The 27,852-nt window shown below is 39.4% G+C and overlaps 1 protein-coding gene across 1 annotated transcript; it reads left to right on the forward strand.

The window, feature by feature from the left end:
* Positions 1 to 494: 494 nt before the first annotated feature.
* Positions 495 to 27,852, forward strand: LOC110836937 (glycine--tRNA ligase). Its single transcript, XM_022078668.2, has 14 exons — positions 495 to 1,096; positions 4,786 to 4,990; positions 6,331 to 6,472; positions 9,426 to 9,591; positions 11,360 to 11,505; positions 14,334 to 14,483; positions 14,609 to 14,771; positions 15,264 to 15,428; positions 16,065 to 16,191; positions 18,449 to 18,575; positions 19,405 to 19,600; positions 21,218 to 21,311; positions 24,201 to 24,388; positions 27,669 to 27,852. The coding sequence occupies exons 1-14, from the start codon at positions 869 to 871 to the stop codon at positions 27,783 to 27,785; spliced, it is 2,214 nt and encodes a 737-aa protein (XP_021934360.1). The 5' UTR covers positions 495 to 868; the 3' UTR covers positions 27,786 to 27,852.

Genomic DNA, 27,852 nt, shown 5'->3' on the forward strand with positions numbered 1-27,852 from the left:
ATTTTCTCGAGACCCATCTCAGCGAGTTGTCTCTATATACATATATTTTTTTTTATTTAACAATTTTTATATTTCTCTCAATGTTTTTATCTAATACTTTGGCTTCTGTTAAATTTTTTAAAAATACAACTTAGAAAAGGAATGTATGTTTCTAAACTTGTAGTTTATGGAACCGAAAATATAAAAAAGTGTCGATTACAAGAGTCAGTTACTAAATTTATGCTTTACTTTTACAGTCTTCTCGTGGAATATGGGATTTTACCAACAACGAATGGTAAAACCCCGAAATAAGACGTGAATAATTCTTTTTTCGGCCTTTCACCAGCACTGTTTAGTAAAACCTAGGTTTGGCTGGTAAATCCTGGGTTATACCAACATTAGGGCTTTTAAAGTAACATATATCTAGTCTGTATACTCTGTGGTACAAACATTTATGATCGTTGCTAATTTTTTTCCATCCTACGGTATGCCAACGTTTCAGAATCTAACATTGTATTTCTCCTGAATATAGTTTTTATATATGCGTTTTCCACTCCTTCTCTTCGCAATGAACGTATGCTGTCTCTTTGATAATGGGGAAACTTCTTGTAATTCTACAATTTACGGATACCAATCAGCCTTTATTGATCGCTTTCAGGATGAGTTTCACTTCACATATTGGTATTGACGACACTCGGTTTTAAAAGATGGACATTATCGAATACTAAATACTATCGAATAGTAAATTATAACTCGAATAAATAGTAGCTAATGTCATTTTTTTGACCAAGTGTGTATGGCCGGCAAGAATTACGTTTTGCCGCATTCCATATAGTGATTGGAGACGGCATTGCACAAAATTGTGTCAACGTGGAATGCGTTCTGACAGATGAAACCAATCTCTTGGGTGTTCAGTTCCGGTATACAGTTTCTTTGTAGTGTCCACGCACCACTCTCTCATTATCGAAAGTTACACAGGACGTCAGTGTTTTGTATTAGTACGTGGGGGTCTAAGAAGAAACATCGAAAAGTCAGACTCCAGTTTACTGTTGACGGAATGGCAGATCCGAAAATGGAAGAGATATTGGCTCCTTTAAGGGCATCTGTTAAAGAACAGGTGTGTTGGTTTTGTCTGATATTGGTAATATTTTTGTCAAAGCTCATTAATTGAAACAAATATGTCATTCCATCTTGTGTTCCATGGTGTAAAATTATCCCCTTATGGTTAGTATTTTTTCACTATTCTATTTACAAACTTACCTTTGTTTGCATGATGGAATAAATAGATATTTTCCAAATTGGTTTTTATGGCCACTCATGGTATTCTGTTTTCCTTGTCTGAACTGGAGTTTGCCTTGCGTGCTTCTCATTAAACATTTCAAGCAACAGGTAATACATAACCTAATATTGCATTGTGTTCACTCTGCAGCCAAAGAATGTCTCATTCCCTGTTAGAGCTCCCTTTTCTTGGAGTTTTCCTCCTTGTATGGCAAGAAATTGTAATGATAACAGTATCTAAACTTGTTGCATGCAGTAGCTCATATAGGATGATTGTTTCAATGGCCCTTCATGCTTCATGTTGCAATGCATGATTAACCGTTGCCTTGTGTAGTTCTTAGAAGCATGTAAATAGTTTCCAGTAACACATACCAGCAGTTGGTCGTCTGTTAAACCTGTATTTGTATTTGAAATGTTTTCTTCCAATACCATGTTGCTGTTTCCTGTAATTTACAGAAGCCTTTGATATAATATTTTAATTTAGGAAAGACTTATAATAATATCTTTTAGGTTGGTATTCTTCGTGGGTCCTGAGAAGTAGTTTATATGCTTATAAAGTTTTATGTCTCAGTATGTCTTCAATTTAAGTCTTAGGGCTCTTCGATTTAAGACTTAGGGTCTTGGTACCTTGGTATTATAAGTCAGGAGATTGAAGTCCCTAGAAAGTATTGAACTCATTATCTGTTAAACATTTCAGGGTATTAAAAAACTGTACCAACTTGACGGCCATTTAATGTATCTATTTTAAGATGTAGATCACCCGAGAGACATATTAGGTTCATTAAAATGTGTTTTCATGAAGTGTAGTAAGGTTTGTGTAGCTAAACTTCTGTCTGAATTTCCAGTTTTCAATTGGCTCAAACAGTGGCATGTTTCATCTGAATTGCTTTTAACTTTTTATCTGGAATGTGCCATCAGGATAGTCCAAGAGAATGAGGAAGGGCTCTAACTGAATAAATGCCTTAATTGGGTAATTATGTATGCCAGTAACAATCAGCCATGTTGTTTGAACCCCTTGTCACCATGGAATGACGCATCTTCTGGTTGCAGATTGATTAGAAGGCCTCAGTCTATGTAGGATAGCTGTAAATGTACTGTATAAACTGTTGCAGACAGCCTACAAAGGGTGGTCCCCCACTTTGGTTCTTGGGTGGAAGTGTTAACAACTGTTCACTATAAAAAACCAAAATTTTAAGAAATGTTATAAGGAAACATGATAATGAACCTTTGAGTTCCATAAAAGGTGGGATATGCCTTGACTAGGATAGCGACTGTTGTCTTTTCAAGGATGACTCTTCCATGGAGTGAGGAAGGGAATTATTTTAGTTGGTTATTTATGGTATGATATTTTTCGTTAGAATATGTGTAAAGTAAGAAATAATGTAACAATTCTTTTACAGGTTAGAAAAGCAGACTTTCTTAGTAATGTTTAATATTAAATATATATGTATAAGAGATGAAACTCACTTTACATATGGTGATGTCATTTACATGATGTGTTATGAGTGTATCATCTTCAAGTGGGGGTCTACTTCATCCATTGTAGCAGCAGACTGCACGCCATTGTTAACAAATGCTATAACACGGAAAGTAAACCTTCACCTCGATAAATAAAAATAAAGCAAAAAAAAAAGGTAAATCTGTCCCACTACATGCAGTGTAGGCACTTGGGGGAAGAGGAGGTGAAGCTCCTACTCATTCTTAACCTCAGCACTAGATAAGGGTATGAGCCGGGATAGCTCAGTCAGTATAGTGACTAGCTACGGGCTGGACGACCGGGGTTCGATCCCCGACGGGGGCAGAGGATTTTTCCTCTAGCCTCTGTGTCCAGACCGGCTCTGGGGCCCACCCAGCCTCCTCTACAATGGGTACCGGGGTCCTTTCCCGGGGGTAAAGCCGGCCGGAGCGTGATGCTGACCACTCACCCCCATCTAGTGCCGAGGTCAAGGAAGAGAGGAGCTATACCTCCACTCACCCCAAACGCCTACATGGCGTATAGTGGGACAAACTTTACTTTACTTACTAGATAAGGGTGAATGGTCAGCGTCGCGCCCTGGCCGCGCTTTAACCCCAGGAAGGGGCCTTGTTATCCATTGGACATGTGGCTGGGTAGGCCCCAGTGCTGGTCTGGATGCAGAAAGTAGAGGAAAAATTGTCTTTCCCTGTCGGGGATAGAACCTAGGTCGTCCAGCCCATAGTCTTGCTTACTGAGCTGCCCTGGCTCCCAAGAACATGTCGATTAATGTCACACAACTTCATAGTAAAACTGAATATGTTAACATAACACTGAAATGACATCTGCAATAAACTAGTGAACTAAGTAAGTAAAGCTGTTTTACTAAATCCAATGTAGGCACTTGGGGGGGAGAGGAGGTATAGCTCCTACTCGTAAGTAATAAATCGTTTGAAGATGTTTCAAAATTTCAGGGAAATATGATAATGAACAAAACCAAAATTCTCGCTAAAATTGAGAGAAGTAAGACAAGTGACTTATTATGCACCTCTGAACTTTTTAACAGCCTGTGTATAGTAATTTTGGTGGAAGTTCTGCGTGGTTATGAAACTGCGTCTTTCCTGCAGGAAGATCATAAATTATAATCATTTGATAAAAGAAGTACTCTGGAAAATATAAAATACAACCTTGAAAAAGTAGGTTCTTAAGATGGGCTGGGCTTGTATTTCTGTTGGTAGAGACAAGAATTTGCAGAATTTTGAAAACAACTTGGAAAAGACCTCGTAGAAGGTGAGATTTTAGGTTCTAATGGTGGCGAGCTTGACGACTGTCATCTAGCAAGTTGCGCTGTGTAGTCTGATAGAGGTTTACCAATGTTTGAGAGGTACTTGCTGCCTTTATCGTCTGGGTGATGAGTAAGCAGCATGTGAGGAGTTGGTTGAGATGTGAGACCCTCTTCCTCAGTCGTCCAGCAAAGGTTCTACCTTATCTGACTGGTTGCTTTATTTCAAACCTATTCCTCATGCACAGTTTACTTATTGCCCTCAAGATGGAGGCAGAAAGCTCCTCTGAAATGTAAGGAAACTTCTACCAGACTACATGGCACAATATCTTGGAAGACAGTGATTTATAGCCTCTTGGAAGAATGAGGAGAATATGAGAGCGCGATACTGATTTGGATATTAAAGAAAAATGGGTTGTAGGAGTGGGAGATACATGATTCTGGCTCAGATTTGTGACTAGTAGTTGGCACTGATATAAGCAGTGATGAATGTTTAGTTTCTGGTAAAGATTTGAGATTTTCATGGCGGTGAGTCTGAAGATTTCTGTCTTCTGGGTTGTTGCGCCGTGTAGTCTGGTAGATGTTTACCATCATTTCCAAGGTCATGCTGCTCCGTCATCAGGGCGATGAAATCTACCAGACTACGCAGCGCAGCAACCCATAAGACAGCAATCTTCAAATTTGCTAGTTATACTTGATTAAAACTTTGTCAAAATGAGGTAGATTTCACTCTGTCATTGACTGCAAGATCCCAACATGCTGTTGTTACCCCGTACTTGTGGCATTGTTGCAGGGTGACCTGGTTCGAAACTTGAAGGCTGCTGGAGCTCCAGAGCTGGATGTTAAAAAAGCAGTGGCAGAGCTGAAGATAAGGAAAAAGACTCTAGAAGATAAGGAGCTGTCATTGGTTCCATCAGCAGTTACATTTGACAGAGCAAAGATGGAGGATTTACTGAGAAGAAGGTTTTTCTTTGACCAGTCATTTGCCATATACGGAGGTTATTCAGTTTTGTAAATCTTGTTACACTTATTGTTTTGTTGTTGTTTCTATGCTCTTCAACCCGGTTGTAGGTTTTCACCGCCTCCTTTTTGGAGGTTTCTTGAAGTGTGCATTTATGAGTAATGAGTGACCAGCCCACTGCCTCTGCACAATTTATATTCAATCTTTATTTGACTGCCAGAGCCATCTAGCAGTTAATCAGGAGACTTCGGCGAGAAATGACCATTGAATTTTGCTTACAAAACATCTCGTTCATGCTCGTAAGGTTCTTTTACATGCCGTAAATCTACGACATGGGACCGCCGGCTTTACTTCCCCTCTGAAGGAAGTTGTGCAATGGATTTTTATCACCCTTACAAATCCATTGATCTCAGCTGGGATTGAACCTGCCAACCTTGGGTTCAGTGGCTAGTCCATTGAGGGCGACACACTTATTGTTTTACTGTTTTATAATTTTTAAGCTTAACTATCATTCCATTATCTTACTTTGTTATGTTTTGTTAAATATGAGCAATATAAAGAATATTTTAATTGAAGTTACATTTAATAATGCTCTTCATACATTTGTTGCAGAGATTTTTATGTGGTCCGAGTCTTTGTAGGGAAACGTAATCAAATTTGGATGATTCTTACAGGCATAAGCATGCATCTTTTTTGCATTACAAACTGCTATTTTAACCTTTAAACGACTGGAATTTAAATGGCATAGTGGTAGCAGCCCTACAGAGTTTCTTTGCAGGTTTTTAAAATTTTGTGCACGCTGTACGGAAAACTTTAATATTATCTAAAGTAAACATGATAAATTGACGAAATAAAAGCCATATTTATTCGAATAGAACATAGAATACATAGGAGTTTTTTGAAATGCAGTTAATATCTTAATTGCCTAAATAGGCCTTAATAACTTTACTTTGTTCTTTTGAAGCTCAATCGACATGGTTGTGAACTAATGACCACACAGAAAAATTTGTTTCAGCTACTTCAGTGGATACACAAAATATTTCTCACCCATCATGCCGAGGAATGTGAGAAGCTTTGAATAGGGGGCCTGAAAATGAAGCCGAAACCCACTTGACAATAACAATGTTTGTTGCTGTTTATGGTTATATTTCCCTGGTCGACAGCTCAGGTTGAACTTGTCAGAACCCTAGGGAAAGTGATTCAATATTTGCAGCCCCTAAAAGAGGCCAAAAGACGTAGCCAAGTCTACTTACAATGTTGGAAGTTTTGAGGTCCCCTCCGGGAACGCTCATAGGACTGACTACACAATTTACGTTCCCAGGCCGGGAACACTAGTAAGATAAAGGTTAAAGTGTCACCACTTCTGTGTGTTTATAGGTATAACTGGGCAGTTTGACTTCGGCCCGATGGGATGTGCACTCAAAGCAAATATTCTGAATGCCTGGCGCAGTTTCTTTGTACTGGAGGAACAGATGCTGGAAGTGGACTGTTCCATTCTCACGCCTGAACCAGTTCTGAAGTAGGTTCATACAATCCGTAATACATGTTTTGAGGTTCTCGCAATAGTGAAGATGATGATATTTTGGTTTCTAACTTCATGTGGATCCATCTTGAGCCCTGAGTAAAGAAAGATGTAGTAGTCCCACATGGCATTACAACCTATAACACTTAGCTCAAGCCGTCCTCTTGAACCTATCGGTGTCGAGGGTTAAGGAGCGCCATTTCTTTCTATTCGTTGTGATTCTCTTTCCTTCTGTGAGACTGCGACCTTTCTCCAGCAGAGCGACCTATAACAGTAACATACATAATTAATGATAGATTGCTGTCTTCTGCGCTGCGTAGTCTGGTAGATGTCCACCAACGTTTCAGAGGTCCCTGCTGCCTCCATCATTAAGATGATTAATAAGCCATTTGAGTGGAAATCACAGAGTTGTAGAGACCAGATAGTTTGTGAATGACTAAGAAGCAGCACAGATCCTGGTTGTGTTCAGTACTTCAAGGGCCTTGAGAAAGAACATGATTACGTTTTCTCGTATCATTTCCAGCTAACAGTCATTTGTCACCTCTCATCTCATCTGACCTTACACATGTTCTGGTAGTTAGTATAGTCGCCTATGCATAATGATGGCAGTTAACAAGAATTCATGTCTCTTTTCTCCTCCCTTTTTCCGTTTTCTACATTGACTTTGTAATCTTCCTTTGTTTTTCATCTCCTCGTCCATATTTGGCACTAAACATTGTGATTGAGAAGACAGCACTCTTGTGCATTCAAGAGACCTGGGTTCAGATCTTGGTCCTGAGACGGGCTGTTCAGAAGCAGTGTGATCTTCAGTTAATCAAGGCAAATACTGGCATATTGGCTTGAAATAGGCCACAGCCATTTCTTTCCACATCATCTCCTATTCATCATTTGTAGTCCTGTCATTTATGCTGTGTAATATCAGTCCTTAGTAGGTATAATTTGCCTTTTATGTTTCAAAGAGTTGTATGAGTAGTGATGGATTCATGATTCAGACCTCTTTCAAGTCTGTAATTCTTTAAAACCTTTTCCATTGAAAGTGTGCTCCAAAAATCTATCCATATTTGTGATTACTTACAGTATTTTGTCCTTTTCTCTTTATGTTAATGATTGGTTCAGGTGGACTGTTATACGTAGGGCAGTCAAAAAGTTCCCGGAATTGTGGTATAGCACTGTAATGGTAGGAAATATGGCAATGCTTAGCTAATCATCTTCAAAGTAGGACCCTTGCGCGCGCGCACACACACTTCGACACCTCGCTGGTTGTGCAGCAATTCCTTGCCGAGAAAAGCATTCCTGTCATCACCCAACCACCATACTCTCCGGATCTCGCTCCGAGTGACTTCTGGCTGTTCCATACTCTGAAAATGGGCCTCAAGGGGACGCGTTTCGCAACCATGGAGGACATCAAATCGAATGCGACGGCCGAACTCCAGAAGATTCCAAACGAAGCCTTCCGCCGGTGCTTCCACCAATGGCAGGATCAATGGAGCAAGTGTGTGTGTGGGTAAGGGTCCTACTTTGAAGGTGATTAGGTAAGCGTTGCCATATGTCCTACCATTACAGTGCTATACCACAATTCCGGGAACCTTTTGACTGCCCCTCGTATGTTATAATTTGGGTGAGTGTATTTTTAATCTGAATGGAATATTTATTTGACCTATGAGTTGGGGCGTTCTGTCACTATGGTTGATGCCTCTGTTTCAATATTGTGAAGAATGTTTGTTCTTGAATAAAAATTTCCTTGGATATTATCCATCGTCTAGTAAATATAAAACGTAAAACGACGTTTCGGAGATGGGACTCTATCTCCGTCTTCAGGGTTCCTACACAGTTGGGCCCACTAGATAGAGCTAATCCCTATCTCCGGATTAGCTCTATCTAGTGGGCCCAACTGCGTAGGAACCTGAAGACGGAGATAGAGTCTCATCTCCGAAACGTTGTTCTACATTTTATATTTACTAGACGATGGATAATATCCAAGGAAATTTTTATTCAATTGACTCTTCACCATCGTCAAGAAGTTTTAGATTTGATAAATGTTTGTTCTGCTTCATTTTCCATACTTGCATATCCTAGCTATTTTCGATTGCTCTTTTCTCCTACCTTATTTTAGTGTTTGTTTGCTGTTTGCTGAATCTTTGTTTTGTGGCATTCTGTAGTGTTAATTATTTTATAGGTGATAACTATCTGCAAAAAAGGATTATGCGTATAAACATATTGGTTATTTCTTATTCCTTTTATGTTATTTGTCTTCCATTATCTTTTTGATTTTCCAACATATTCACTAAGGTAAATAAAATTTGTGTTATACCTCGACATTCTTAGATAATAAGAAAGTGGATAGTGACGATCATGCACAGGTGATCGTGTCTGTGAATACTAAATTACGGAACAGCTAAATATTGACTAAATAGGAACTGTTTCAGACAGAACTTTAGATACTGAGATAATTATTTTAAATTTTTAAAATGTTTAGTGCAAAATTTCATCTTTGCTTCAAGCAGTATCTACTACTACAAGGCAGCAGTTGCACTATGAAAGATCATAAAATATTTTGGAATTATCATAATGAAGACTAGATTTAGAAGTGTGTTTAATTATAGGATATACCTTTCTGCTCTTTTTGAATTCTGTGTTGTTTCTTCTTTGTTATTTTTTTATTAAATTTTCTTGGTCGTGTGGTTTGTCTCTAGCCTTTGAATAAAGAAAAATTCTGGAAAAACCTTCCCTCTGAATAATTTCTTCAAGCCTTGTGTTTGAATTGGATATGTCCTGAAAGTGAAAAATAAGCAGTGCCCCCATGTAGCGTGATGGTAACAGGTATCTTTAACACGATATAAGGCGGAACGCTGCCGTATCTCACTTCGTCCTTTTCGTATTAAAATCCCACATAGTTGGAATACGTATAGAAGTTTGTCTTGTCAGACCAGAGCGTTGTGTGTGCTTTCAGGGCATCAGGGCATGTGGATAGATTTGCGGATCTTATGGTGAAGGATGTGGTCAATGGAGAGTGTTTTCGCTTGGACCACTTGATTAAAGCTCACCTCGAGAAAGTCGCTGCTGACAAGAAAACTGGTCAGGCCGTCAGAGATGAGTGCCAGGACATAATAGTCAGAGTAATTACAAACATAGACTTTGTTTGCTTAGTCATTTTTAGAGTTTATCAAGATTTTATACAGGTATAAAGAATGCTTTAACATGTATGATTTGAGGTTTTCACAGTGGCGAGTATGAAGATTTCTGTCTTCTGGGTTGTTGCGCTGTGTAGTCTGGTCGATGTTTACCAACGTTTCAGAGGTCATACTGCCTCCATCATCAGGGCGATGAGTATGAAGATTTCTGTCTTCTGGGTTGTTGCGCTGTGTAGTCTGGTCGATGTTTACCAACGTTTCAGAGGTCATACTGCCTCCATCATCAGGGCGATGAGTATGAAGATTTCTGTCTTCTGGGTTGTTGCGCTGTGTAGTCTGGTCGATGTTTACCAACGTTTCAGAGGTCATACTGCCTCCATCATCAGGGCGATGAGTATGAAGATTTCTGTCTTCTGGGTTGTTGCGCTGTGTAGTCTGGTCGATGTTTACCAACGTTTCAGAGGTCATACTGCCTCCATCATCAGGGCGATGAGTATGAAGATTTCTGTCTTCTGGGTTGTTGCGCTGTGTAGTCTGGTCGATGTTTACCAACGTTTCAGAGGTCATACTGCCTCCATCATCAGGGCGATGAGTATGAAGATTTCTGTCTTCTGGGTTGTTGCGCTGTGTAGTCTGGTCGATGTTTACCAACGTTTCAGAGGTCATACTGCCTCCATCATCAGGGCGATGAGTATGAAGATTTCTGTCTTCTGGGTTGTTGCGCTGTGTAGTCTGGTCGATGTTTACCAACGTTTCAGAGGTCATACTGCCTCCATCATCAGGGCGATGAGTATGAAGATTTCTGTCTTCTGGGTTGTTGCGCTGTGTAGTCTGGTCGATGTTTACCAACGTTTCAGAGGTCATACTGCCTCCATCATCAGGGCGATGAGTATGAAGATTTCTGTCTTCTGGGTTGTTGCGCTGTGTAGTCTGGTCGATGTTTACCAACGTTTCAGAGGTCATACTGCCTCCATCATCGGGGCGATGAGTATGAAGATTTCTGTCTTCTGGGTTGTTGCGCTGTGTAGTCTGGTCGATGTTTACCAACGTTTCAGAGGTCATACTGCCTCCATCATCAGGGCGATGAGTATGAAGATTTCTGTCTTCTGGGTTGTTGCGCTGTGTAGTCTGGTCGATGTTTACCAACGTTTCAGAGGTCATACTGCCTCCATCATCAGGGCGATGAAGATTTCTGTCTTCTGGGTTGTTGCGCTGTGTAGTCTGGTCGATGTTTACCAACGTTTCAGAGGTCATACTGAATTCATCGCCCTGATGATGGAGGCAGTATGACCTCCGAAACGTTGGTAAACATCTACCAGACTACACAGCGCAACAACCCAGAAGACAGAAATCTTAATGCTCTAACAATTAGGCTTTAATGATTAAATGACCAATCATTGTGTTTACCAGTTTTTTAGTAGCTAGTTATTTTCTTAAATCAATTCATTGATTATCCACTGGCCATGATTGTCGAGCTTAAAATAAATATATTGCATCTTTGCAGATGTTTGTGCTAGCCTGTCAGTAAGAAAGAACGTTGTCAGATGTGTGCCTAAAATGAATTTATCCTTTAATCTTTGTGTCGTCTATTTATAAAATGATTTTAAACATTTTTTAAGAAAGCATGTGGGCTGTCTGTCTCCTGCTGCTGATGTCTTTTTGGAATTCTTTCATATTGGCACCATTGGAACTACGTGGCAGGGTCATATAATTTGTTGAGTGTTGTCAGGTATGGTTTTATTGCGTTTGGTAGCTTGATGGCATGACAAAAGATGAGATGAGTGCAGTGTTGGAAAAATACAGTATCCGGTCCCCACTCACTGGCAATGAAGTGACTGAACCCATAGAATTCAACCTGATGTTTGCAACACAGATTGGCCCATCAGGGCTTGTCAAGGGGTGAGTAATATTTATTGCTAAAGTAATTTGCCTTTTAATATATATTTTTAGCCTTCATTGCTTATTTTATAAGTGAGGTTGTAAAATGATATGTATGTTTACGTGTTTGTACCGTCACGCATACCCTGTCCCATTATAACTTGTGCATTAGTCCCATTTTAATGATTTTTTTGTTATTGAAGGTCGTCTTACCTCTACATGTTTCAATGCTATGCGTTCAACGATACCAGTAATGCCCTCTGAATTCTTAAGATAGTGGCAGTAGTGTTAGTTATTGAAGGAATATGTGATTTTTGTTAGGTTCACGTGTGAATGCAAAATAGCATTTTGGTGACCAGATAAAATGTATATTTATTCCTCTGTTTGATTACAATGACTGATGAATTATTGGAGATCGGCGTATGTAATGTACAACGGTCGTAAACATTTCAGCAGATTTGCGTGAAACTCGTTCCGTGTGGTAGAAATTGCAAATATGATGATGGTGTTAACATCGAAGTTAAAGACTTGTATTACAACTTTTAGGAGTGGAGATTATGCATTGCTACAGACCAGTAAATTGTACAGTCACTTATACTTACAGTACGTACAGTCACTTACAGTGACTTATATTTTATGATGACATATATACGAAGTGCGATCGGAAAGTTTCCAGACTGTGTCAATAGCGGGCGAACCGGATGTAGTACGAGCTTCTGCCTTTAGGGGGTGCGGCCTACATTCATAGTGAATCAGTGTGCCAGCCGGCATCATCGAATTAGCATTTGTTTCTTAGTTACGGGCGTTTTGGTAGTGCATTACACTGACCCTCCTGCGATTTCGGAATGGTGTGTGCATCAAATTTTGCCAAAGACCCGCCAAAACGGCTACGGAAACCTATGAAATGCTAAAGCAAGCATTTGGGGAGTCCGCAATGGGTCGTGCACAAACTTTTGTGTGGCATTCACGTTTTAAAAATGGCCGAACCTCTGTCGATGATGACGAGCGTTCTGGACGACCATCTTCAAGCACAACGCCCGAAAATGTTACGAAGATTCGGCAGGCCATTCACGAAGATCGACGTCGCACCATCAACGACTTGTGCGACATTGTTGGGATAGGCTATGGGACCTGTCAGCTGATTCTAAAGGAAGAACTCCACATGCGACGCATCATGACAACGCGCCAGCGCACACCGCCCTCAAAGTTCGGCAGTTTTTGGCCTCAAACACCATGGCCGTCATCCCGCACCCTCCTTAGCTCCGTGTGACTTCTTCCTCTTCCCAAAGATGAAAGTTCAGCTAAAGGGAAGGATATTTGAGACGATAGAAGAGATTCAGGCAGAATCGCAGATGGTGCTTGACAGGCTGACAAAGAAAGATTTCCAGGGATGCTTCCAGGCTTGGCAGCGGCGCTGGGATCGTTGTGTTCACTCCCAGGGTAACTACTTCGAGGGTGATGGATGAATTTAATACCTGAGATAAGTGTACGGGTTTTTATAGGCGCAGTCTGGAAACTTTCCGATCGCACCTCGTAACTGTCTCTTTTGGAAACAATTCTGCAGCTTTAAGTGTTACTCAAAAGTCACATTATCATTACTGCTGTGGTTTTGTCATGTGCGTATGCCTTATTTTATGTTTCTCCGTGATATCTTGGACCCATGCTGTAAATACCTTGAAGAAGAACAATTTATTTACAACCTTTCACATAGAGAATCCAGCTGCGCTTCTCTCATTCTCAAATGTGAGTAAGGAAGAAAGAAAATAAATACAAAGTGTTAGGAAGTAAAAATTTTACAGCCTCTAAAGTCATTATAGACATGGTGAAAAAAATCACCTCACTGGGAATCAGATCTTTGCCACCTGCATCGTAGGCAAATGCGCTACTAACTGTCGCATACAGCATAACTGCACCTAATTTTATGATTTTTATGAAGTGAAATTGAAGAAAGTCTAAAATAAATTTATGCGTTATAAAGAAACAATGGAGAGTCGACACCTAATATCTTCGATTCTGGATGATTTTGACAGTGGTATAATATAATATGGATTGCTAAGTTTTTGAATCTTGTCCATTGTCAGATGTTATAAAATACATGAACATTTGGAGGACTGGTTCTGTCTCGGTCTTCAGGCATAATGAAGGGAGCGTGTACTCTGTGGGGTCCATTAGAATGAGCTAATCTCAGTCACTGGTCCAGTTTTCCTCAGTCCCTCCAGACAAATGCCAGGATGGTACTTAAAATTAGGCCACTACCATTTCCGTCGTCTGACGCTTTATAGTCTAGATTCTGAAATTGTTGTTAAATAAACTATATGTAACTGAAATTCATGTAGCAAAACTGTCCAGGCAGGAGGAGAAGTTGGCCTTTTGGTACGACTTCTCCAGAATGGCTCATATCATTAGAAAAAATTATAGGTCATGCAATTGTATGTGCATTATGCATCAAATGAAGGAAAAAGGGCACTATCAGAACATGAAATTCAAACTTCCTACAATATTTAGTATTTTAAAGGTATTCTGCAAACATTTTACTGTTATGTATTTTACAGTTCTTTAGATACATTCTGTTTTTGGGAAGCTGTGCATATAATACACCAGATTTTAATATTTAAAGGGTCATTTACAGAAACTATTCAAGAGGCTTATTCAGTGTCAACATAAATGGGAACAGCAGGAGTTGAAGGAACATAACTGTCATAATTTCTTCCTGGAACTCATTTATACCGTGTTTTCTGCAATTTTACTTTGTTCCTTGGATCAGAGTGACAATCACCAGAGTTGAGCCATCATGTAGTTTTCATATGCATAATTTGTTTGCTATCCATCATATAAGCTTTATTTTACAGTTTCTTACGACCAGAGACTGCACAGGGGATCTTTGTAAATTTCAAGCGCCTGCTGGAGTTTAACCAAGGACGCCTGCCATTTGCTGCTGCGCAGATAGGGAATGCTTTCCGCAATGAGATCTCTCCGCGGTCTGGACTCATAAGAGTGAGGTCAGTATGATGTTACATGATTTGGGGATATGAGAACAATGAAATTGACATGCTAATTTCAGGTAATTAATGGGCGTTACATTTTAAAACATATTTAATTCGAAGCATTTTATCGTTGTTGGTAGAGAGTTCACGATGGCGGAAATTGAGCACTTCTGTGATCCGGCGGAAAAGACTCACCCGAAGTTTGAAAGTGTACAGGACACTGAGATGCTTCTGTACTCTGCTGCAAACCAGATGGACGGCAAGTCCGCAGAACTGCACTCTATTGGTCAAGCAGTTGACAAGGTTACACAATAACTTACTGTTTTTCTGTATCTTCTCACGGAGAAATCTTGAGAAACTGTGCTCTAAGTCTTAACACGTTTGTTTCATTGTCTGAGTTTGGTCCTTGGTCTTTTACTGTGTCTTTTTCCACAACTGGTATTCGAATAAGGTCTTCTGACATATCAAGGTTAGAATGATTCATACAGATTTAACAAGTCTGAAGAAATGTCCTCCAAGTCCACTTCTAAATTGAGAGTTTTTCAATATTGTGTTTTAGAATCATTTATCCAGTAGAAATTGAAAATATCTCCCACATTCAGGGTTTTATTAGATAATGAACATCTTTGATGTTTTTAGAGAACATTATTCTGTTTCGTAATCATCAGGTAATTAGCAGAATTTGTCTCGACACAGTCATATGTCATTCAGACCATATGTGTGCATAATATGTAACACAGCTAAGTTCTTTCATACGAAGGGATCGACTTGCATTACACTTGATTGTTGTGACAGGGTCTAGTCGCTAACCAGACCCTGGGCTACTTCATGGCCCGAATCCAGCAGTTCCTGATCCGTATCGGAGTGGACCCAGCCAAGCTCAGATTCCGCCAGCACATGGGCAACGAGATGGCTCATTATGCTTGCGACTGCTGGGATGCAGAGATGTTGACTTCCTACGTGAGTGTACTTGCAAATTTGTGTTAATGTAACTAACTACTTACAGTCAAATTTCCCACAAGGAAAGTTCTTCATTTAATTTGTTTATCAAATCTAAAACTTCTTGACGATGGTGAAGAGTCAATTGAATAAAAATTTACTTGGATATTATCCATCGTCTAGTAATAAAACGTAAAACGACGTTTCAGAGATGGGGCTCTATCTCCGTCTTCAGGTTCCTACTCAGTTGGGCCCACTAGATAGAGCTAATCCCTATCTCCGGACAAATTATTCAATTTAATTTGTTGGTCACTTTAGAAGCCATTATTATTTAGCGCAGTTTTTTTTGTGTTATTTAAAAACAAATATTTCCTTCTGATTATGTCCCGTACATAAAATGGGATAGTTTGTTTGTCCGTTTCCAGTTTTCTTATACTTTATTGTGGTACTGACTGAATTATTAAATGATAAGTAGATAAGCTTCAGCTTCAACAGTGTTAAACATAGATAAGCTAATATTTAAATGGATGTTAAAGACGTGCATTTTGAAGACGTGAAGTAGATTTAACTGGCTTAATATAGGAAGGAAGAGTGGAGTTGGCTGCTTGTCACTGTTTGCCGACAAATAACCGTAATACAAAATTCTTTTCAACCCAGGGCTGGGTCGAATGTGTAGGATGTGCAGACAGATCTGCGTTTGACTTGACGCAGCACTCCAAAGCAACGGGCGTACGGCTAGCAGCAGAGAAAAAGCTAGCTGAACCAAAAGTTGTTGACGTCATAGGTGAGAAACGAACCATTGATCTAGCTGCATGTTGTGTATCTTCAAAGATGCTAGTTTGAAGCTGTGTCTGTTATGCCCAGCGTCACACTTCACATGTTATGTTTATTCTTTTATTATCCTTTCAGTTGATCATGGACAGAATCGTGCTCTCGCATTATACACATGACAGTGAAGGAAATGAAATGTACAAGAACCCTTTATTATGCCGTTATAATGATTGCATTGTCCGTTGGGTCATTCACTGGTGTAGTTATGTGAGAAATATTGTTGGTAATGTTTAATAGTAAGAAGATATAGTACATATGTACAGGAAGGAGAGCTCGAAGTATATGATGTATAAAGTGAAGCTTTCACGGCGAATGAAGTTGAAGATAGACTCTCGGGCTATAAGCCACGTCAGGTGGCTGAGTGGGGAATAAATCATATCCTCTGCCAACGTTTCAAGAACAAACTGACAGTTCCCATCAGCTTCCTCGCAGCAAAGGAACCCAGGAGCCTTGAAGATGAGAACGGAGATTGTTCTCGAAACGGCAGAAGATGTGGTTTATTCACCTTTCAGCCACCTGACGGGCTTGAAGTCTGCGTCGTTCATCAAGTTGAAGTATCTCTTTATGGGCGCTCAGAAGTGTTTAAAAGCGTATTAATAACATTGAAAGATTGAAGTGGTCAACAGGATTTTTCTCTTCAGCTAAGCACAGGGTAAACCTACTTGAAGATCACTGATGAGGCTCTGTTATTTATATTTATACAGTAATTGGTTGAAGTATTACGTTGAGTAAAATCTTTTTGATTCCATTCCCTGTATAGACCATGTAACATGGACATCTTATACATTCCATGAATTTTATGTTTTTTTTGAACGGACATAAAGGAGATTAATTGCCATAAGATTTTTGTAGAAGATTACCTGATTAGACAAATGCAGCATGAAGTTTAAGAGAGCGTAGTATCAGATAGACTAGAAGTGCATTTGCTGTGATGATAATGCATTCATGATGACTTGTGAAGAATGATTAGAATCAATCACAGGTACAGATGTTGATAATGGTGCAGTAAAAGATGAGAATGAAGAAGGAGAAAGCAATGTGTGTGTCCATCACAGCGTGACACTACAGTGTGTAGACTACATGGGTCAGAGACAGTTCATAAACAGTGATATTACAGCCACAAATAAAATTTGTGCTGCTCTGAGGGGCGTAATGAGTTTACAAAAGCAAATGACCATTATACACTATTTCTGTAGCTCAGTCGGTATAGTGACTTACTATGACTGGATGACCGTGGTTCGATCCCCGAAAGGGACTGAGGATTTTTCCTCTAGCCTCTGCATCCTATCCAATGGGTACCGTGGTCCTTTCCTGGTGGGGGGTGAAGCGCAGCCGGGGAGTGATGGTGACCACTCTCCCCCATCTAGTGCCAAGGTCAAGAAAGATTAGGAGTTATACTGCCTCTCCCCCAAGCGCCTACATGGCGTATAGTGGGACAGCGAAACTTTTTTTAAGTTTCAGTTGTATAAAAAACGTAAAGTAATTTGTGTGTCCCCAAAATGAGTGTTGGATTTTTTTAATTATTTACGCATCTTCCCCCTTGATTAGCCCAGGTAATCGAGAGTTTACGTTGTTTTTAATGCTTACATCATGAAGAGCAAATTAGATATGACCACCAATAATTAATTAAAAATATGATTTTTATAACATATTTTAATGAACGAAACTTTGGGGAAATAGAATATGTGTGTGTATGAGGTGGTGAAACAGTGGTGACTCTTCATGCATACAGTCTGCTTAGGGCATTGCATCAATGAGTTGGACTGTAATAAGTGTATAATTTAAATACACTATAATTAACTAACAGCCACGGTGGTCTAGCGGTTAGAACGCTGGCCTTGTAATCCTGGGGTCTCGGGTTCGATTCCCGGCGGTGCCCGAATTTATAACTTGTGTTGGGCAAGGCCGTGGTCTAGGCAACACGGAGTTTTCCTCCGTGGCATCCCAACAATTACTCCATTCACACACAGAAGAAGGCAATGGCAAACCACTTCTGGATCATCTGCCAAGAACGTATATGAACAGGTCCCAGTCCGAGAAAAGGATGGAAGGATCCTGTTCATATGGACCTGTCCTCAGACAGAGCACTAATAATAAAAAATAATTAACTATAATTTGCTACATTGTATGTCACAGTGACCGTTTGACAGTAGGCAAGGTGGAAAATTAAATATTGTAGTGTCTATGGCATGTTCATTCTCTTGTTATAGAACCTCAGATAAACAAAGGTGTCATAGGAAAAGCCTTCAAGAAGGATGCAAAAATCATAATGGATCATCTGGCAGTACTTGACACACATGGATTGGCAGAGTTGGAGAAGTCTCTGGCAGCTAATGGGTGAGACGTCATCCTGTATATGCCTGCGTGTAGCAAGTTAGTTGATCATCCCTACCATGTACACATCCAGTTTTGTGAAGTGACTTCACTGTTCTTATCTTGTCCCATAACCGTTCATCCTGTTCAGTTTTGCTGGGCTCGGTCCGTTGTTCCGTGTACTAAAAACAAAACTTGAATTGGAAATAGCCACTTTGATTGGACAGAATAGAGTAAGCATTATCATCTGAAGACAGGAGCAAAGACAGCTTTGTTGTTGTTGTTGAAAATTGTTGTCTTCTGGGTTGTTGCGCCGTGTAGTTTGGTAGATGATGGAGGCAGCAAGGACCTCTGAAACATCGGTAAACTGCCAGACTGTGGCGCAGCAACCCATTATACAACAATCTTCACACTCACCGTCGTGAAAACCTCAAATCCTACATTCCTTGTTGTTCTTATAGAGAACGATGGAACAAGTCCAGAGAAACAACATCGCTGAATGCAATTCATCGTCATTAGAACACTCTAGAGTTACATTTCTATTTATTAGTAGCTTAACCCAGTAACGGGTCATGGCCGCCTCCTTTCGGAGGTTTCATAGTCTTTGGAGTTACATTTATCTTGTATTTGTTACTAATCTCTACTTGTTCTCTCTGTATTCCCTTCAATTTGCAACTTTATCATGTTCTAGGTCATAACTTTAATTCTGCATTTAATGCACTTTTGACATTGTCTGTTCATGCAATTTGACTAGACAGCTATGCTCTTTTCACTGCATCATCTCTTGTCTCTCTCCTATTTATTCCAGTCTCGCTTCCTTTATTATTGTTCATATCGCTGTTCTATTATTCAGTGGTTACGTCGTCAACGTTGGAGGTGCAGAGTTCAAGTTGACACCTGAAATGGTGTCCATTAAACAGCATCAGAAAACTGTTCATGTAGAGGAGATAATACCCAATGTGGTTGAACCGTCATTTGGCATCGGACGAATCATGTATGCCTTGTTTGAACATAATTTCAGAGTGCGCGAAGGAGACGAGCAGAGAACGGTAAGATTGTAGTTTTGTGTCTAGGTTACAGGTCTTTGTAAGAAATTGAAAGTTTTTTGAAGATTTCCGTCTTCCGGGTAGTTGCACCGTGTAGTATGGTGGATGTTAACCAACGTTTCAGAGGTCATACTGCCTCCGTCATCAGGGCGATGAATGAGCCAATTGAGTGGAGAGGGCTAGGTTTGTAGGGACCGGACGGTGAATGGAGTAACCTAATCCTAGCCAATGGGAGCAGGTGTTGAATCAGACATGGGTGGGGACCAATAGGAGTGCGTGGGCATGTCATGGAGGTATGAGAGAGACGGAGAGAAAGGAAAAAGGGCGGAGCTGTGCCCTGATGACGGAGTCGGTGAGACCTCCGAAACGTTGGTAAACTTCCACCATACTACACGGCGCAACAACCCAGAAGACAGAAATCTTCATACTCACTACTGTGAAAACCTCAAATCCTGAAAGTTTTTTATTTGACAAAATGTACAGAGTGGCCCTTCCTTTTCATCACAGTTTGCAAAGCAAAATTACAAGTTTATTTGATACAAAAAAAATTATGGATGACTGGTGGCCAGTTGGGAATCACTCATTATGATGAAAGTGCTGATTAAAGCCCTTGTATTGACGGTAACAAATTGACTGATGGTTCTGATTTATTTTGGTGTAATGAAGTTCTCGTTATAGGCCGTATTTGTTCTATGAAGGTTACAAAGTAAAGGACATGATATGAATTCTGTTTAAAAAGGTGTTTGGATTCAGTTTGGTTTGACTTCAAGAACTGTACTACACTAACTGCCTTGTGGAAGGATTCCTTGGCCAACTGATCGCAGCTGAATTCCAAATTATACTATAATAACAAATTTGAATGTAATTTTTAAGTGTGTTGTCCAGTCATGACTTATTACTTTATTTGAAGATGAAAGTTAATCAAGAAAAGTTGTAGTTCACCCAATTAAAAAATATCTGAGGAGTTTGTAGAACAGGCCTGCCCCAAGCTGTAGCTCACTGGCAACATGTTGCCCGCAGAGACATTTGAATAAAAAAATGTCCCTGGCAATGTGCAAAAGATCACTCTCAAGTTAAAATCTATGCAATAATTTTTTAAAAAGGTTATGAGCTTTTTATTTATGGAGACATACATTACATTACATTACAAATTCATTTTTTTAAAAGTTTGCTAAAAATAAACACACCGTAGCCTAGGTTGTGAATTGCATTTTTTACAATTTTTTCGCATCATTAGTGTATTTTTATTGTAGAAATATATATGTATTGAACTTCGTGTTGCCCGCATACAGACCAAATTTTGCCGAAGTTGCTCACACAACAAAAAAAAAAGTTTGGCAGGCTTGTTGTACAACTTGTTGAAAAGGAAATTTATGCTACGTACATTTCTTTTACATGACAACATACTTTATATGTAAGAGTGACGTCTGCTACTTTATTTTTGATGTAATGGTGTTCGTACACATCTGATTTGAATTTTGCAGGTGTTTTAAGGCTTAGTAGATAAAAATAGTGATAAGTTTGAAGTTTAAAATCAAGTTTGAATTCTTGTAGTTGGGTGTTTACACATTGCTAATACTGGTTTAACTGACATGCAGATTGTCATAATTTCCTTTGTAGTTCCTGTCTCTTCCTCCAGTGGTGGCACCACTCAAATGTTCATTGCTGCCGCTGAGTGGCAATGCTGAGTTCCAGCCCTTCATCAGACGGTTGTGTGAGTATCTTCGTAAAATATGTTACAAATGACGGGACATATTCTTCGGTTAAACGTTTGGCCTGAACTTGATAATGCAGTCAATGAGATTTGCTATTATAGCTTGGTGATCTGAACCCAGGACCGTTTAGTAGCTAACATGTCATACCATGTCATAAATATTTTGAATATTTTGTGCAATTTTTTTAAATTTTACAATTTATTCTATCATACTGACATTACCAACATTTGTTACCATATTTTGACATTTTGAAATTTTTAGTCTATCAATTTATAAATTTTACCTGTGGCTGTAATTAAGTAATGAAGGGATTATGTGCATGTCTATCTGAACTTTATTATATCATTTTGACTGAGGAATTATGCTGAATACTTTCTAAATGCAGTGTATCTCCCTTGGGGATGAAAGCAAGGCAAAGACATGATTTTCAGATTGTTTTCACTCTAATATCTCTGTTACAATGGGATCTGATTGATATTTATCATCCGACTTGGCTCTAGTTTTGCAGTGTGGCAGTAGATGCTCCTCTGACATCCTTGCCAAAATATTAGGTACAGGCAACTCTCGGTTTACGAACGAGTTCTGTTCCAAGACGTTGTATCTTGCATTCCTGAGCGTTTATGATATGTATCGTATACGTTAGTAGCCATTTTAAAGCATTAAAACCATGTACTAAACATCGCATGCAAGTGATGGTCCTGTTATATTATAATAGGGGGAATCACCGATTTCTTTCCCACGAGAAAAAATTCTACGCGGCGTGGCATGTAAACCAACGTTTTTTTTACTGGCTAGAACCAAGAACAGTTCAGTATAATTATCATGTAATAACTTTCTGATAATTGTTGTAATAAATACATTTTTTAAAAGTTTATTTATTTAAATCTTAGAATTATGTTCACTATACGTTTGGCATTTCTATTGGTGACTTTAAGAAATTTTGAATGAATTGTGATGTTCGTTATAGCAAATGTTCGTAAATTGAACGTTTGTAAACCGAGAGTTGCCTGTATTGACATTCCACCGTGTCTTTGTAATACATTCTTCATAAATCACCAGACATGGGTATTCTTCTGTAAGATTTGAGGTTTTCACAGTGGTGAGTATGAAGATTTCATCGCCCTGATGACGGAGGCAGTATGACCTCTGAAACGTTGGTTAGCATCGACCAGACTACACGGCGCAACAACCCAGAAGACGGAAATCTTCATGGGTATTCTTCCGTTGGCTAATAAAGCTCAGGAGGTGGCATGTTTACTTTCGTGCTGGTGACCAGGGTTTGATTCCTATGTTTAAGTGTGCATTTATTTATTTCCTTTATTCTTTATTCACGTTGAATGATGAGAGGAGCACAGCTGGTTTCTCGGCGTGAAAGGTTGAAAATATACCAATATTGCACAACAGTGAAGCTTTACACATTTCCAAATTATGATAAGGTATGCTGCCAAACTAATAACATTGTGTAAAGTTTTCTGTAACGTAAATTATGTTGCATTCCAAGGTGAAGAAGCAAGCTATGGTTAGGTGTTGGAGGCATCTAAATTTGTTGTGTTTTCCATGCAGTTGTGAGTACCAGCCAGAGTCCTACAAGCCTGTCACCCTAGTCTGATGTGTTCAAAACTATTTTGACATACCTAACTTAGGTTCCATGACAAAACCGCACACGAAAATTGCGCACAGAAAGAAGCTCACTGTCATGAATGCTCACACGAAAATTACTCACACTGACAAATGCACACACTGATAAATGCTCACACTGACAAATGCTCACACTGATAAATGCTCACACTGATAAATGCTCACACGTACGAATGCTCACAAGGACGAATGTCCATATTCACAATATTATAAGTAATCGGAAGCGTTAACTGGTTACCGTAGTAAACCGACGTTTCGGAATCAAATTCAATAAAATATTCTCAGGCAATCAGCCGCGTTAATTTTTTACCGTAGTACACTGACACTTCAGGAACAATTTCAATAAAATCATCTCGGGCAATCAGCCGCGTTAACGTTTTACCGTAGTACACATTCCGTAGTAAACCGACGTTTCGGGAAATTGTTCAATACAATCTTCTCGGGCAATCAGCCACGTTAACGTGGCTGATTGCCCGAAAATATGTTATTGATGCAGTGTTATTATTGACATGACCAAAGAATATGTTTATAGACGAAATTATAACACAGTTAACCTGTGTGAAACTTCACTGTTGTAAAATATTGGTGTTTTTGATGCTTTTCAATGTTGCTCGCTCATTCTCAAATTTTAATAAACGAATGAAAATAAATAAATGTAAAAACTTGGAAAAGTAATTGAAATTTTATAGTCTCTGAAGTTATTATAGAATTAATGGTTTAAAAAAAACTTAACTTGGAATTGAACACGAGTTTCCCCCACGATAGACACACTGCCGATTGAGCTTCTGCAGTCACGTGATTTATTTTATTAGAGTTATAATACAACGGTAAAGAAAATAAAACATATAAAATTGCATGTTACTAAGAAATGGAAGTATCAACACCTAATGTTTTAGCCGGGAAGTCTGGAGGAGGGTCGATTTCCATACTGCAAAACCGGAGCCAAATCAGAGGATAACGATTTACCAGGTCCCTTTGTTAGTTTGTTATTTAACAGGTTATATCAACTGCAGAGATATAGATATTATGATTTTGAATAATGAATTTGCAGTAAAGGGAAGTGACATATTTTAAAGTACTGTTAACAGCATTTTCCTGCAGAGACTAAAAGAATCTGTGAAATCCCCGGTTTGTAGTTAATATCATGGCCAAAATTTTAACCTGTATGTGAGACATTTTCATAGGTTGAGTCAACAGTACAGAAAAATCTGAATGGAGCAACAGTTGAATAGTTGATGCCTTTATTTCAGCTCAAGAATTAACAAGGTTGGACGTATCTCACAAAGTGGATGACGCTAGTGGTTCAATAGGGAGGCGGTACGCACGGACAGACGAGATAGCCATTCCATTTGGAGTTACGATTGATTTTGATTCTCTACAGTCTCCACATTCTGCAACACTACGTGAGCGTGATTCCATGGCACAAGTCAGAATACCTGTAAGTGTGGTCTTTCAGCCATTTTGTTAAATTGTAGTAGTACAATTTTTAACCTAATGAAGTAACTCGTGTAACACTGCGGTAAAGTTGCTCTGTTAATCAAGAATTTTTTGCTTTTATGGAACTTGAATGTTCATTCCTATGTAAGGAAGTTCTCACATCTGTGAGTATGAAGATGACTGTCTCCTGCATCAGTGCCTTGATAATGGAAGCAGCAAACACCTCTGAAACATCAGTAAACTTTTACCAGACTACACAGCGCATCAACCTAGAAGGCAGTTGTGTTTATTGCTATGTTTATGAAACCCTACTGTGGGACATACTACGTTTTTAATTTCTTGTAGATTTTCTGACCACGATTTTGTATGTGTTTCCCCATAAATGCTACCTGTCACGTCCCAAGCCTCGTCTTGATTTAAAAATCATGATGCTCTTTACGTCATTCCGTCTTCCACCTTCCTTGCATCCAAGTATTTTCCTCAGTAGTTTGTTCTCGAATGCCCACGGTACGTTCTTACTTAACTTTCATTATCTTGTAAGGAAAGATTGGAATATTGTTTTGTGACTGTGTGTTTCCTGCCTCGTTAATTTTTATACCAGTTGATGGATTTTCATGGGCGTTGACGTGAATATCATTCCGCTATTCCTTCTCTCACTGAATAACAATTCTGATGTAAACAAACAGGAGGGGCAGTCACCTACCACCCACCACGTGATTGGAGGGAGACCAGTGCACATATGTGCATTCAGAAGAAATAGTACCATTATTTAATAATCACTTCTGTGTCATTTTTTGACCAGGGGATTATGGAACCCATCGTATTACGTTTGCTTTACGTTTATGAATTTATTAATATCTTCCATGAATTAATTTTAAGCATGCTGGACGAAATGTGCGTTATCAGTTGATATTTCTAGTAGGTACTGTTCTGTACATAAGTCTAGTAGTATCTCAGCTGCCGAAACAGTCTTCGTGCCATCCAGCAATTGAATGAAGAATGATTTTGGATCGTCATAATTGATAAGGCCTTTGTTTTGTATCGCTGAGCTTGTGGAGATTTTGAATGCAGAGTATTTCACAGTGATTTTGCATTATTTTCTCCTGTTCTGCAAGACTACCAACCTGCACATATAAATGGTCACATCTTGAACTTAAAATTAATCAGTCTACTTCCATAGCTCTGTGAAAAGGAATACCTTACTGGACTGTCAGCTGTGCCAAAACATAAAAGAGAAAAATTGTTTAAAGATGTTGAGAAACAGATTCTGTGTTTTAATACATTAAGTGGCAGTGAATCAAGTTTTGTAGACAGTGGTTTGTCTCTCAGTAATATCCACGTGAGATTACGATGAAGAAATGGTGGGTGATGGCTAGTTTGCAGTACACATTCTAAAACAGAAGTTCACAATGTTTTGCCCACCGTTTTGTGTGCTGTATGTACAGTTTTTTTTTATCATATCAGTCTAAAAATTAAAACAGAAAAAATAGTTCCCATCTAAATTAAGCAGCCCGTATTTAATTTTAAGCAATAAAAATAACAAGCCATAATATATGTTCAGAAACACTTTGATATTAAATTAGTAGCGTTTTAATAAACTGCCATGAACTTTGTTGGTTGTTTCCGACAACGGCATTCAGGGCATTGTACAGAGGTGCTAGAAAATGAATGCATTTTACAGACCGTTATTTTACAACGCAGCTGAAGTAGGTCCAGGAACTATTTGTGACCTGTTGCTATTTACACCCACAATGTTAAAACTAAGCTTGTTCTGTATTGCATCTAATTTGGAACATTGTATGTTGGAGAAATTGATTGTGAAGAAATTTGAACGGATTCTTAACAAATTATTGGTTCTGTTTCATGGTTCGTACATTGTTCTTTATAAAGCTCCAGGTTTACGAGGTTATGGAATTCAGTTTTTAGTTGTTCAGTTGAAAGCCTTGTTCTTGATACTGAAATACGAGGCGCGTCCTTAAAGTAAGTTTCCCTGGGGCCGTTTACAGAAATAAAACACAATTTCATGGAAATATTTATTGCAACAGATACAGCAAGTGTCCAGCTATTTTTCAACATATTCGCCACCGGAATTGAGACATTGGTCATACCGTGGGACCAACTTTTGAATACCTGTGTCGTAGAAGTCTGCCGCCTGGGATTGGAACCACTGTGTGACAACCATCTCCGCCTCTCTGTCATTCTCAAAATGCTGACGCTGACCGGACAGGAATTTCTTGAGGTGTAGGAAAAGATGGAAATCACTGGGAGCGAGGTCCGGGCTGTAGGGTGAATGATTAAACACCTCCCAGCTGAACTCCTGCAGGAGACTTGCTGTCCGTCGAGCCGTGCGCAGCCTAGCGTTATCACTGACCGCACTTCACAGTCTGCGGGAGCTGGAATAAGAACCTCCATCTTCAACAGCTGCAACGATGCTAATGTGAGAACGCGGGAAGTGCCGTTAGTGCATGAGCCATGCTACGTCATTGCTCTATCACGTACGCACAGTCGCTTCGCGCAATATAAGGTTTGCTAGCTGTGGGACGAGTGGGAAACTTACTTTGAGGACGCGCCTCGTACTTACAGAGAGCTAACTGTATCTTGATGACTCTTTCAACATTTTGTCTTCAGACATGCAATGTGCCGTGATGTTATTTATATGGCATATAAAGAAATATGTGCAGACATCATCCAGTTAGCCATGGCAAAACACAGTTTTAACTTCGCCATCACATTCAGTTGTCGGGAACTAGTCTGAAGATGGCCATCTTCTGCGTCGTTGCGCCACGTAGTCTGGTAGAAGGTTACCAACGTTTCAGAGGTCCTTGCTGCCTCCATCATCAGACTGCACGGCGCAACAACCCAGAAGACAGCCATCCTCGGACTCACCGTCGTGAAACCCTCACGTCTTACACAGGAAACTCGTATCCTGTACACGTGCATGCGCATGCACACGTACATGGACCACATCATCAGGGAAGTAACAGAGATTCAATTTAATATTCTTTTGTCCGTTAAAGCTAGGAGTTATAGCACTGTACTGAACATAAAAAAACATTTTACTTTTGTAGTCAAACAAGGGATTCATTAAGTTGAATTCCTATATGATTCATGTGACCCATGAACCAACTTTGTATGACCCCCGATTAAGCAGAGAGATCTCGCCATGAATGGGTATAATTAGTGAAAATAAACTTGTACTAATGATTTAATTAGACAGCTGCTATGCTATCAAGTCAAGCACTGAATTGTAATCTGTCACACTAGTTTGTCTGTCGTTTCAGCTCGATGTCCTTCCGGAAGTCGTGCGCGACTTGGCATACGGGAAGACTGCTTGGAGCGCTGTGGAATCTAAGTTTCCGAAGTTTGAACAGCAAGAATCGGTAACAAAAGCTGCATGATTAGAGTTGTGACATAATGAGTACAAGATACTGTTGTAAAGTCTTAATAAACGTAATGTTGACAATA

Source organism: Zootermopsis nevadensis, unplaced genomic scaffold (genome assembly GCF_977971745.1).
Source record: "Zootermopsis nevadensis isolate Lab colony 2312 unplaced genomic scaffold, Znev_1.0 Znev_ptg000096l, whole genome shotgun sequence".
In the NCBI taxonomy this organism is placed as follows: Eukaryota; Metazoa; Arthropoda; class Insecta; order Blattodea; family Termopsidae; genus Zootermopsis; species Zootermopsis nevadensis.

Coding starts and splice junctions, on each gene's coding strand:
- LOC110836937 (XM_022078668.2), top strand. CDS start 869: ATGAAACCAATCTCTTGGGTGTTCAGTTCCGGTATACAGTTTCTTTGT. Junction 14,484..14,608: donor TCTGGACTCATAAGAGTGAG/GTCAGTATGATG, acceptor CGTTGTTGGTAG/AGAGTTCACGATGGCGGAAA. Junction 15,429..16,064: donor CAGAGATGTTGACTTCCTAC/GTGAGTGTACTT, acceptor TTTTCAACCCAG/GGCTGGGTCGAATGTGTAGG.